The following is a 13637-nucleotide window of genomic DNA, read 5'->3' on the forward strand; positions in this document are numbered from 1 at the left end:
AGTATCCAAGTCTAGATTTGAACTCAGGCCTTCCTGACTCCACTGAGCCACCTAGCTGCCTCCTTAGGGGTAAGGAATTTTAATTCTAGCATAGTTAAAGTACTTTAATTTAATTTAATATTTAAAGTACCACTTGATCTAGACTACCTAGTAGATTTCTTATATATTTATACAGTGTGATTCCATCTTTGTAAATAAAATATCTAACAATGCAGGGTGCACCCTTCACACCCTTCTGTGACTTAAGGTTGAGAAATGCTGCCTGCTGTCAACCTGGTAATGAGCCTCTTTGAATTTGGCTAAACTGGCTGAGCTGAGACAACAGCTATAGTCAATTACTGAGCTTCTAATTACTTTATTCTGGTGTGCTATTTCCGAATTTGTATATATGCTTTTCCCTTACAAATAAAGACTAGAAAACATACTCTGGTGGCACTGAGTGTGTGGAGAAGGAGGGAAACAGATGCTGGGAACGGTTTCCTGGAGATGAGTGCAGCAGCAGCATAGGAATGGGGTGGGTAATTAGGGTTCTGGTGTGGCAAACCACTAAGCTCAAGGAGCTAAGTGGTTTCACTGACCAGCAAGGTCCAGGAGCCTCAGTGCTTTGATCAGGGGTTCAGGTACCAGGGAAGTTAGGAGTACAAGATGAAAGAGCCCCCATGGAGTTGAAGGTAATCATGGCCCGTTGAAGTGTCAGTGTCCTGGGAAGCCGACTGCTAGTCAGAGAAGACCAAGGCCCAGGGCTAGATGCTGGCTTCCTTTGCATTGCCTTCTTCCTCTCCTATGAGACCAAGGCTTGCTAGCACCTGGTCTCTGCGAAGTAATCTATTTTTCAGACTCCATTCATCAGAAAGATCACTGTGCCCAGCTTGAGGCCAGAGGAGAAAGAGAAACACAAAGGGTGTTTGAAAAGGGCTGGTTGGAGAGAGAGTTGGTGGATTGGATCATTTCCCATAGAGCTGGACATGAGCTGTGGCCTCTGTAAAGGACATGTGGTCCCAGCATGTGCTCAGACCCTTTTCTGTGGGAGGCACTCCAGTCTACCTCACCCTGCCCCCCAATACATTTAGAAATGTGGGCCTGCAATTTTTTTTGCTGCTTAAAAAAAGGTCTTCATACTCAAAAAGACTGGGAACTACTGGATGAGATGACCGGAAAGAACTCTTCCAGCTCTGATTCCTCAAGAATTTAGTTAGCCCTCTGTACATGCAGTGCTAGATACTGCATCTACAAAGACATAAAATTATACCATCCCTCAAGGAACCTTAATATGTCGTGTTCCAGGTTAACAAAACTAACATAACAGACTGAATTCCGAATATTAGAGTCACTCCACTTCATTACTCTATAAAGTAGGGCAGTGGTAAAAGACCCCTATTAAAACTCCACTAGCAAAGTAGCCTGGGTTCATGCATCACTTTGGCTAAACACTACATCCCCATCTTCTAGCTCAAGCCCATGGTAATCCCCTATTAAGACCTTTTTCTCAGCAACTCGATTTAGCATCGCAGATTACCAGATTGAGAATAAAAAGGCCTGGGCTTAATTCTTGGTTCAGTTACTATCTGGGGGACTTAGAACAAATTACTTCCTCTCTCTAGGCCACAGTTGTCTCATATGTAAGGACTGAACTCCTTCCTTTTCCCCTTTGTTGTATAACCCAGAAAAAAATGACTCTAATATTGAGAATTTCAGACAAGAATTTCAACCTTAGTGTCTTCATTTGACATTTTTTCAATTCTTTAAAATTGGAAAACAGCTTTATGTGTATTATTTCATTTGAGTCTTCCAATGCCTCTAGGATGCATAGTCTAGCTATATTGTTATCACTGTTTTGCAAATGAGAATACTGAGGCTCAGAGAGATTAATGACAAGCTATTTATTAATGATATTAATGCTATTTATTAATGACAGCTATTAAGTGCCAGAGAAAGGATTTGATCAGGTCTTCTTAATGCTAAGTCCTGCATTCTACCTGTACTAGGTTGCCTTATCTGCAAAAAAGAGAACATAATAGCTCAGATTTATCTAGCACTTTCCTTGCAACCACCCTTAAAGTAAGTGAGGCAAGGGGGCAGCTAGGTGGTGCAGTGAGTAGAGTACCAGCCCTGGAGTCAGGAGTACCTGAGTTCAAATCTGGCCTCAGACACTTGACACACTTACTAGCTGTGTGACCTTGGCCAAATCACTTAACCCCAATTGCCCTGCCTTCCCTCCTGCAAAAAAAAAAAAAGTACGTCAAGTATTATGGTACCCAGTTATAGATGAGGGAATTGAGACATAAAGAATGTCTCCCAAGATGTACACTATTTACCCTCATCAGGATGCGGGGAGGATAGAGCTTGTCGTAAACCCTAAATCCCACTATGTGAATTTGATTATTATTATTTTATCGCCGATGAAAGAATTGAGGCCAAGAGACTCGCCCAGGATTATACAGTGGCAGAGCCAGGATTGGAATCACGTGACACCTGTAGGGGGCCATGTCCAAATGGGAGGAAGGATGACATTCAAGACATGCTTCCTTTTCTTCCCAGTTTTTTGGATGGGTGTGGCATCCCTTTACCAGGCTCTGGGATCTAGTAATGGTGACCACATTTTCAGAACCAAATAAATAAATAAATGAATAAATAAAAGATGACAATGGGTATTCTTTTCAAAGAGCTTCTTAAAAGTATTTCCTGAAATCAGGGCTGTCCTGGAAAATCTAGCCATGTGGTCACCACTACTCTAAAGGCCTCTTCCTGAGCCATGGGCCAATTTGTACATCAGGCCCCATTTCCCAGCTGCCAGATTGCTAGCCTTTCCAATTCAGGCAAGAAAACCCTCCCTGCCCTCACCACTACCCTGTCGATCTCTCTCCTCTCCCTCACCTGGCCCTATCCATCTCCATGGCTCCTCTAACTCCCCGCCCCTCCACTGGAGGAGGAGGAAGTCTAGAAGCCTCACCCCATGGTAGAAACTGTGGGGGATTCTGTTAACATATTCCTCCACCAAATCCTGAGAGTATGAGAATATTTTTGAATCTTGGGAGGAGGGGGGGCAAGAGGGAAGGAAGAGGATGGGGGAGGAGGGAAGTGAAGGAAAGGAAGGGGGGCCATTGATCCACCCCTCGGTGTCAGAGCTGGAAATAGAACGGAGCAGCTAGTCTTGGAGAATGAAAATAAACAGCCCCTCTCTGCAGCCCATTCCGAGCAGTTGCTGGATCTTTCCTCTGGTTCTTCTGTTCTGAGGCCCCCAGTGCCACTTCTATCCCTTCCCACATCTTCCTCTGGCCAATCCTCTCTTCCTTTCTCCCCTCTGTCACTGCTGGACAACCCAAGTGAAATACAATTAAGATCCTTCCCTTTAGGGGGCAGGAGGATTCTGGTCTCTGGCTATGTGACCTTAGGAAACTCAACTCCCTTCTTTGTGTCTCAGCTAGCCTCAAGAAAAAGAATTTCTGGCCCCTCTATATTTTATGGAAGGATTAAATATATAAATCTCAAGGTGGCTGCTTCCTCTCTCCTTACAAAGGGTGGGAGGAATCCTGAAGACGCCCTTGCTACCTCTGACCCCCAATGACATAAAATAAACTTAGAAATTTACCCTCCCAAAATGGGATATAAAATGATGACATCACAGCTTATGTTCTGATTAGAGTAACTGGGCATTACACATATCTTTGGGAGAATACTCTCCCCCATTCCTTTTCAGATCTTTCCCCAATTATCCCTGACGAACTAAGGAGAAAGGGAGCACAAAAGGAAAGCAGGCTTAGGGTACCACAGTGGGTGTGTCTACACAGAACCCCAAGAAATAGAAAAAGACCATGAGGTATAGCAGAGGAGACTGGATAAGCTGTCCGAAAACCTGGCTTTTTAGTCCTTCCTTGGTCACTGATTAACTGGGTGACCTCGGGGAAGTTATGTAACTCCTCTGAACTTAGGTGTCTTCCTTTACAAAATAAAGCATTGAACCCTGCTGTATCTACTTCAAAAGTCAGGGGGTCAAAAGTTCTGTAAGAATCAAGAGTTCATAAGAATTGTAAGGGATTTTATTATTACACGATGATTTATCCAGGTAATCCTGTCCACATAGAGTCGACATTGTAGATAGTCTAGATAATTTAAGCCAAGTTAACCCAGTGTGTGTGTGTGTGTGTGTGTGTGTGTGTGTGTGTGTGTGTAGAATTTTCCTTTCCTTTCCCTTCCCTTATTCCTTCCCTTCCTTTCTCTTTTCCTCCTCTCCCCTCTCCTCCCCTCCCCTCTTCTCTCCTCCCCTCCCCTCCCCTCTCCTCTTCTCTCCTCTCCTGTCCTCTCCTCTCCTCACCTCACCTCTCTTCCCCTTTCTTTTCCCTGTAATTTCAATGGTATAGGCAAGTCTAGCAGGGAATTTTCTCTACCAATGAAGATTGGTACTTTTCTCTTGCCTGGGACACTGTGAAGTTGAGTGACTTGTCCGAGGTTACACAGCTAGAATTTGTCAGTGGCAGGACTTTTGAATCCAGTATTCCCTGACTCTCGGGACAGTTCTCTATACATTAAGCCACAGTGTTGGAGCAAAATGGATAGACTTGGAGTCAGGAAGGCTTGAGTTCAAATCTTGTCTCAGATATTTATTAGCTGTGTGACTATGGGCAAATCACTTAACTTCTCACCCTCGTTTTCCCCATCTATAAAATGGGGATAATCATAGCACCTCTTTCACAGGGTTGTTATGAGGATCAAATGAGATAAATATGTGAAGAGCTTTGCAAACCTCAAAGCACTATATAAATGCTGGCTGTTATTATTATCATCTTTATAGATCACATTAATTGGAGGAATTTTCTGATCTCCATCCTACTTCCTGTCAGTGAACCCAGGAATCTGGCTCTCAGTCCTGTCTTTGCCTTGTGAATGTGGATACACAAAAGATTGCCTGTTCCCAGGGCCCCCCTCTACTCCACTCATAAGGGGAAAAGGGTTTCCTAAACTCCCAAAGAATAAACAGCTCCTAAGGATTAAAACCTGAGGTGACTGCTCCTATCTTGGGCATCTAGGACCAGATAGGGAGGAGTTTAGATTTCCCCTGTCACCCCCTCACTGACCAGTTTCCCTAGGCATGGAGCTTTAGGGGCTTTGAAGGGAAGCTACATGATGGGACCCCTCAAGTGGTGGGTGGGTGGGACTGGGGAGCCCTGGTTCCCTGTCACCTTCACCTTCTCTCTCTCTCTCTCTCTCTCTTTCCCTTTCTTCCCCTCCCCCCTCTCTCTCACAAAAGCTCTCTGTACACAGCCACTTCCTCTGGCTGCTGTCTCTGAGCCCAGACGTTATGAGAACCATATGGGAAAAAGAGGGTGGAAGGGAGGGGGGGTGGGGGAAGTAAGCACGTGGCCCCACCCATCCAGCCTTCATCCTTCTGGACTGACAAGGCTGTGGAAAGTGGGATATGGGCATACCCTTCCCCAAGTGCCTTTACTGAACCCTAAGAGCAGGGGATCTGGGCCATCCTCACTGATGCCAGGGTTTGCTCCCAGGCATGCAGTTCAGAAGCAGGAGGGAGGTCTGTGGGCTGAGGGCCACTTCCCAAAGGCCAGAGGATTAGTGCTGTGGTGAACTGGTGTCATTCCACAGCTTGCCCTGCACCACTCACAAATATTCTAGTCCCCCACCCAGAACCCCTTGGGTAAGGTGCAACAGAACTCCTTCTCCAGCTCCCTATGCCCTGTATCCAACTGATCCAGAGGCTGCACCAAGTACCAGCCGGTGAGCTGGATAAATACCCCCAAATGCTGGCGGTCAAGAGGGACCAGGATCTTTCTATCCTAAGGGAATCCAAGACAGGGCTCTTTGATCCAGAATGTCCCTTGTGCAGAAGAACATTAATCTTGTCAAAAAGGAGAAATGGTGTCTCTTATGTACACACACACACACATATGTATACAGATTACATGCATATATTATACATGGGGAATGTTCCTCAGTCAGGGACATTAAGTCCTGCCAATAAGGAGATATGGTTACTAATATGTATGTATATGAATAGCATCCATGTATTATGTATGGAGAATGTTCTTTGGTTAGAGAGACATTAAGTCTTGCCAATAAGGGGATAAAGTTACTCGGGAGCATGTATATGAATGGATGTACACATGACAGAGACAAAGTTGGGGGCGGGGTGCACAATGCCTTCAATGATCCTAACAGGCTTTCCTCCCCCCACTTCTTTGCTGTTGCAAAAGTCCATCTCTTTAACACCAAAGCTTCCTGGGGAGGCTATATGGCTGCAAATAATGGAGCTCTATGCTCTCTGTACAATTGATATTAACAACAACTCAAAGGTCAAAGAGAAGATGAGAAAACAGCCTGTTACCAGAAATGGTTTCTAATTGAGAAGGGTAAAGCCATTACCAACAACATGCGTGGCCAGAAAAGGAGGTTGGCTGGTCATGGAGTAGGATTTAAAAACAAGAGACAGCCCAAGTAATATAGTCTCTGCTACTCTCTGAGATACTAATCAAGCACCATTGGCCTCTGGCGCCCAGGAAGGGGTCTGCTACCTTGTAGCGGTCACTTAATAAATGTTAAGTTGAGTGGATTGGGAGCTTCCTCTGTGGAGGATACATGGACAAGGATTGTTCAGGATGAGAAGATATTGTGGGAAGTACCCTCACCTAGGAAATCATGAACTTACCAAATAACTAAAGTTTTAGTAGATTAAAATTTCCCTGAGGACAGACTTTTATTTCACTTCCATATCTGCACCACCTAGCCCGATGCCTAGCACTTAGTAAATGCTTAAGAAATATTTGTGTCTCCTTGTCACCCCTCGGTAGAGGTTAGAGTACATAGGTGTGGGATGTCTGTTATAGTTTTTCAATGCATTGATCAGTTTTGATGCATTTTATTCTCTTATTTCCTTTTTTTTAAATGAATTCTTTGTTATAAAAGATGAGCCTCTGCAAGGGGAGGGGGAGAGATATGTAGGGAAATCTAGGCAATGTCAAGACAAAAGACATCAATAAAAATCTATTTAAAAATGTTTGTTGACCAGAATTTTTTTTAAATCAAAGCTTCGTTCCCTGTTCCCCCCTCTCCATATTTACAGTGTGCAAGTCATGGTCTTGAGCTTTTCCAAGTCCAATAAAGTAAGCTGGTAGATCAAAGGTTTTAGATCTAGGAGAGACCTTAGAAATCATACGGTTCAGTTTTAATTCATTTTATGAAGAGCCAACTGAAACGACTTGTCTAAGGTCACACTTGAGCCCAGATCTACTTACATAAGGGCTTTTTCCTACTATACCAGACTTTTCCTTGAGAGAAAGGCACAGGACATGGAATTAGGATACTGTTCCACTGAAGGGTCTGATTCTTCTGATATCTGGAAGAACCCTAGAGGTAGATGTTTCTCATCTACTCCAGTCTAGGCCTAATCACTTTTCTTCTGGGGTCACCCTAAAGAAGTCCCCCTGATGTGAAGAGGAGGCAATATAAGACTATTCTTAGCACCAGAGTGTGACAACACCACTGTATTTGTGGGGACCAAGGAAAGGAGAGAGGCAGGGGCTACTTGATATGTGTCTGGTGGTCCCTCCTCTCTTCAGTCCCTCCCTTTCTGTTGCAGAGTTTAATGATCATGCTCCCTAGGGAGAAGCCTAGAACTTTGTAACTTTGGACAAGCGTATCCTTACTCTGGAATTGGCCCTCGCTATGATATCATCGTGGATGGTGGCTGCTGCAGTGTCATGGGGTCAAAAAGATGGTGGGGTGTGGAAAGGAAAGTGCAGGGGGCAGATGAACCAGGAAGGAAACTCTGTGTTTTGCTGTTCTGCAGTTACACAAATCAAAACTAAGGTGGAGGGGGTTGGGGATAAAGCAGATAAGGAAGGGAGGAAGACAGGGGAAAGATGGACGTAAAGAAAAGGCATAAACTGAAATGATGAGCTAAGTAGGGGGGAGATGAGTCCCACTTCAGTAGAGTAACAAATAAGGCACTCCATACACAGAGTAGCTTTTCAACGAGGCTGGAATCCAGTATTAATTTGACTGGAAGCTCCTCCATGGGAGGGACTTCATGCTCCTAGTTTAACATCCTAAACAATTAGCCCTACACAATAAATGACTTTGAATAGAGACAAGTTGTCTACTTTGAGAGCCTGAGACTCGGGAAGCCCATATGACTATCTACAAGCATGTGAAGGTCCCAAGCAGGGACCATCAGCACTGTCCTGATCCCTGTCCTCCCACACCACCCTCCCAGCTGCTTCCCCTCCTACCAAAATGACTTCTCATTTACTTCTCTGTGTTTTTGTTGTTCTACCTCTTTAAAAATGCACGTTCTCTGAGGCAGAGATGGTTTTGTTTTTCACCTTTGTAGCCCAGTTCCTCGGACATAGTAGGTATTTAACAGATGCTTGTTGAAGAAATGAATGAATGATTGGTCTCAGAAGGCAGAGCTAGGTCTGGTGGATAGAAATTACAGAGAAGCAAACTTCAGGGTGCAATATAAGGAACAAACAACCTAACAATTAAAACTGCCCAACAAGGGAATAGGCTGCCTTTACAAGGTAGTGAGTGAGCTTCCTGTCCCTAGAACTGTTCAAGCATAGATTAGATGACCACTATACCATGAGGATGTTCCTATCTTCAATAAATTCAATGGAAAGTACCAAAGAGGGGATGGGGTGGAGCACACTTCCTGCTCTGAAAGAGTTTATGATCTACTGGCATGTGGGGTGCACTGGGAAGGAGGCTTAACCAGAGGGCTATGGCCACTGTTAACTCTAGTATTTTGTGATTCATCTCCTTGGTCTGTTAAAGAAAGCAATTTGCTTCAAGGTAGATTCACAAGTCCTATAAAAGTGGAAAAGATGTTAATTTCCTGATGTGATCAGGGACAATTTTGAAGTATGCTAAAAAAAATCTCAGAGGTACAAAGAACTAGAAATAAATTAGATGCCCATTAATAGAGAAATAGCTTTTAAAAATTGTGGTATATGGTATCTGAATGGTGTATGCATACAATGGAATATTACTATGCAGTAAAGAGCAATGATCATGATGAATACAGAGATGCATGGAAAGACCTGCATGAACTGATGCAAAGTGAAGTAAGTAAGCAGAGCCAGGAAAATCATAGACTCAACAACTACAGTAATAGAAATGGAAAGAACAAGACAATTAAAAATGAATGTCATGAAAGATAAAGACCAAGTTTGGTCCCAAAGAAGAAATAGAAGAAGACTCTTCCTTCCTTATTTGAAGATGCCAAGGTGCACAGGTATGACATGTTGCATATAGCAGCAGATTTTTTATGGGTTCATTGGTTTTGCTCAATCTTTTTTTCTTTTCTTTCTTTTAAAAAACCTTTGTTGTAAGGGATGGCTCTCTGGGAAGGGGTAGGGTGAGGTCCAGGGGAAGGTTAGGAAATGTAAAAACAAAAGCTATAAATAAAACTGTTTTTTAGAAAAAAAAATGAAGTGGAGGAGGCAGAGAATACCATCTATGGGCACCCAATCCAACATGCATTTGTTAAGTGTCTACCCTACGTAAGACACTGTGCTAGGTATTGGGGATACAAAGACAAAATGAGAAACATCTCTTTCCCTCAAGCAGCTTACATTCTACTCGTGGGATACAAGATATGAGTAATTGGAGGAGGGAATGAGCAAATAACAAGTGGGAGAATCAGGAAAGCATCCTTTGTAGGAAGGGTCACGTAAACTGAGCCTGGCCTGCTCTATGTAAAGTACTACATACAGTCCACAAAGCCATCTAGTAGGCAAGAAGAAAAGGTGAGACACATTAAGGGAAAAAATTCAATCCAAACGGATAGAGTAAGGGGGTCCAGGAGTGAGGGTGGGAAGGATTTAGTTAGTGTGTTAAAGGAATCTGGTAGAAATTGATAAGAACCTTGAACTCAATACTCTCCTCTTGCCTTGCTACCAGGCTAGATTGGCAGCTTTGTTAAAATTTAGTGAATAGGATAGCTTCAGTGAAAGAGGGGGGCAGAATCTCAAATCAGGCATTTTCTTCCACATCAGGGTCAGAATGAAATGTTAGAGTTTGAGGGGGTGAAGAAATTAGGAGGCCGGACTGGGGACTGACAAGCCCTGAACAGAATGTGTTGGTGACTAACACTGACTGAAGGGGAACCTGAGTCCTCTTTTCTTGGCAAAAGAAGTCTGCTCAGTGGATCTTAGATCTGACGGTTCATAACTCTCTCTGTGTGTTTCTTCTGGGTTTGGGGGAAAGAAGCCAAAAACCATATTTCCCCTAAGGTTGAATGGGCATGAAGCCCCCAAAGCTCATCTCTGTGTAGGACACCTCTGCTGAAACGACTTGTCCCTTCTCAGAGCTGCTGCTGCTGCTGTAATTCCTTCTGCATCTGGAAAGATTCTGAAACTCCAAGGGCTTTGGACCCATAAAAAGTAGGGGGGGACCTCCAAAGCAAAACAAAAATCCAACCCCCCCAAAAACCCCACCACAGTCAGGTTTGGGGTGGAGAAGGTAAGCTTAGAGGCAAATTTCAGCTCTGTCATTCTGAAATGAGTTTTTTCCCTAGGGACTATCTCACCTCCCACCTTTACCCTCAAAGTGGAGTCAATGGGAATTAGCTATGGATGGAAAGCATTAGTAGCCAAATCACTTTAGGATGTATAGTGGAATGGCTTTCCCATGCTATTCCTTCCCTCCATTTTCCCAGGGCTTGTGTCTGTTAGGAATCCCCAGCATATACACAGACAGGGACCCAGAGATAGGAAAGTATCAAATGTATGTGTGACACATATTTACCACCATAGATAAAGACACACATAGGAACATACTTAAATGGACACATATATAATAGGGGTACAAAAGAGAACTCAGAGGGATGCCAGCCCTGCCTCTCCCCCTCAGGGAAGCAAATATACATACTCAAAGATATTTTGGCTGAACAGTCACAGATGGCAGGCATTTTTCTCCTCCAGAAATGAGCAGGCTGGGAAATACCCTGTCCTGCCTTAAACCTCAAATCTCTGGTACCCAGAGTCACCAGTCCCTGTTAGCAGTAGGACACTGCTGTCTCCATTAGTTGCTGATAAATCATTGAGCTGCAAGGAAGTAGGGCAGAGCAAAGCAGCCCCCCTACACACACACACACACACACACACATGCACACGCACACGCACACGCACAAACACACAGTGTAATAGGCTGATCAGTTGTGTCCTATCAGGAAACAAACCATCCCTAAACTCACCCAACCAGAGAGAGATATTACTGTATTGTTCTGAATACAATCTGTGCCAGTTATAAGCCAACCCCCAACTCTGGGAAAGGGAAGATGGGAAAGTGAGTGATTGTGGGGGAGACAAGGGAAGGGAAAAGGCTAGGTTGATTCTGTGACAGGTCATAGGGAGGGTTGGACCCACATTTTGTGGTTCTTGCTCAGGGACTTCCAGTGAATGATCTGCTTAGGAAATTGAGGGGATTGGTGTGTTCCATAAGTCTCTTCTTGATTTTCAGTGACCTCAGATCCCATGGATTTGATTATTGGGAGTTAGGTCTGCAACAATGAAGGGACTTTATGACATCCTTTCTGTAAAACCATCAGTCAACCTTTTAAAGAGAAGACTACGGTTACACTCAAAGAAGAAAGATTTCCCCACAATCTCTTCTGTGCAGAAGCGACTAAAGAAATATTCGAGGCTTATCTATTGTGCCCAGAGGACAGAAGGAGAGGGGGGAAGGGTGTAGTTAAGGACTTTAATGTGTATGTGGATGGATGATGTCTGGATGGATGTGTGTGTGTGTGTGTGTGTGTGTGTCCCTATAGTCATGCTCTGAATATTTAGGTTCTGTGTAAGTTGATTTATGGCCTGGGGGAGGTAAGAGGAAATAGGAATAGCTCAAACATTAATTTGAACTAAGAACATTCAGATCTTTAAAGGACAAGATAGAGCTTAAGGAGGTGAGTTTTTTTCCAATTTTTTCTGGCACCCTTTCTCTACCCCCCACTCCCCCCACCCCACTTCTCTGAAACTAGGTAGAACCCTTCTCAGACTGCGGGTAGGGGCTGGATGACCCAGGTAGGAATCCAAACCTCTGGTCAGTCCTGTCCAGAGTTCCACTGAGCAGGGCAGGGGGGAGATTCTCTGGGATGGGGGGGCGGGAAGTGCAGTAGGGAACCATCAACCAAATCAGTCATCATCTCTTTCCCTCCATGCCCCATTACCAAGTCGAAAGCTACCAGGCTAGTACGGAGGTAAAGGAGATGAGAGAATGTCCTAACTTTATCTGATATGGTGAGCAAGAGCTACCTCGTCTCTCCCATCCCAAGGCACTCATTGTGGTTTTGGCAAAGTGCCTGGGCCCCCTCTCCAACACCCAGAGACTGATGAACAGCACCTTTCTGACCACCCTCCCTCTAAGACCAGTGGTCCCAGAGAACACCTTTCGCCTTCCCAATCCCTCACTCAGGAGCTAGAGAATAGCACCCACGGCAGCCTGCCTCCTGGGCACAATACAGAGAGGTGAATAGCAAGCCGTCTTCTCAGTCTGCCAGTCCGTCCCGTCAGAACGGCGCAGGAATTGATGGGATGGGATGAGGTGGGATGGGACGGGATGAGGCAGAGGCGACGGTACTTACAGAGTAACGGTGCCATTGGGCAGCAGGCCAGGCTCGGGCGGCTCCGGGAGGTCCCCGCCACTGCACACCACTCTCCTTCTAGCCGGGTTGGGTGCGCCGCCGCTCAGTCCTTTGGGCCGCTCTCCGGCGCACTTGCAGCTGCGGATCGGCACCGGGCAGCCCCGGGCACCCCCCGGCTCCAGGGCCAGCAGCAGCACCAGCAGCAGCAGCACCACCGCCGCCCCTCGCATCCTGCGGCCCCTGGCGCCCATCAGCCCATCGTCCCTCGCGGGGACGGACAGCGCTGGCACCGGGGTACAACCAGAGGCGGGCGCGGACACGGGCTTTGGGGGGGTGGGATTAGCTAGGGCCGGGGACGCCCATGGGCCGGGCGGGGAGCCCTAGGCGGAGAAGAGCCCGGGGGTCCCCGCCGCCGCGCCCACGGGGCATGTCCGGCGAGCTCGGGGCCCCCGCCGGAGCGCCCCGGAGGGGAGGACGCGGCTGTCAGAAGGGCTCCGGCTCGGGCTGGCCCCGCCGGAGCGGCCACTGTGCCCTGCTCTCCACGTCGGGCTGATCCCCTCGGCGGCACTGTCCCGCTGCGCACTCCACTGGGATCTAGCGGATAGGGCTGGGCTCCTGCCGCCGCCGCCACCGCCGCCGCTCCGTGCCATGGATGGAGGCAGCTCAGGCGCCTCTCCCACCGCCGCCGCCGCCTCCTGCCCTAGCCCCAGCCCCCTCCTTCCTCCCTCGCTCACTCCCTCCCCTGCACTGGCCGACCCATCCGCAAGGCCCTAGCGCCTCCCGGATACCCCTTGACCGGCCACTGCGCTCTGAACTTCTGACGCCAGATGCCTGGGGAGCCCTGCGGCGGCTCCCCCAGACCGTCGCCTCCCCATGTTGTTCTGCGGTTTTTCTTCCCTCCAAGTTCCCCAGTTTCGAGTTTATGAAGATTTCCTAAGTGCGACGCAGACAGGCGGGACTGAATAGACGGCTCCAGCTTCCAAACTCCCTAAGTGGTGGGAGTCCTAGAACCCCGGCATGAGAAGAGCCTCAGAAGTTCACC

The 13637-nt window shown here is 46.5% G+C and overlaps 1 protein-coding gene across 1 annotated transcript in view; it reads right to left on the reverse strand.

The window, feature by feature from the left end:
• ADGRA2 (adhesion G protein-coupled receptor A2) overlaps nucleotides 1-13303 on the reverse strand; it is a 63100-nt gene extending 49797 nt beyond the window's left edge. The window contains exon 1 of the mRNA XM_036749428.1: nucleotides 12596-13303. Coding sequence (XP_036605323.1) covers nucleotides 12596-12846 — 251 coding nt within the window. The 5' untranslated portion in view covers nucleotides 12847-13303. The remainder of the gene's footprint in view (nucleotides 1-12595) is intronic.
• Nucleotides 13304-13637: the final 334 nt, after the last annotated feature.

Source organism: Trichosurus vulpecula, chromosome 3 (assembly GCF_011100635.1).
Source record: "Trichosurus vulpecula isolate mTriVul1 chromosome 3, mTriVul1.pri, whole genome shotgun sequence".
Classification (NCBI taxonomy): Eukaryota; Metazoa; Chordata; class Mammalia; order Diprotodontia; family Phalangeridae; genus Trichosurus; species Trichosurus vulpecula.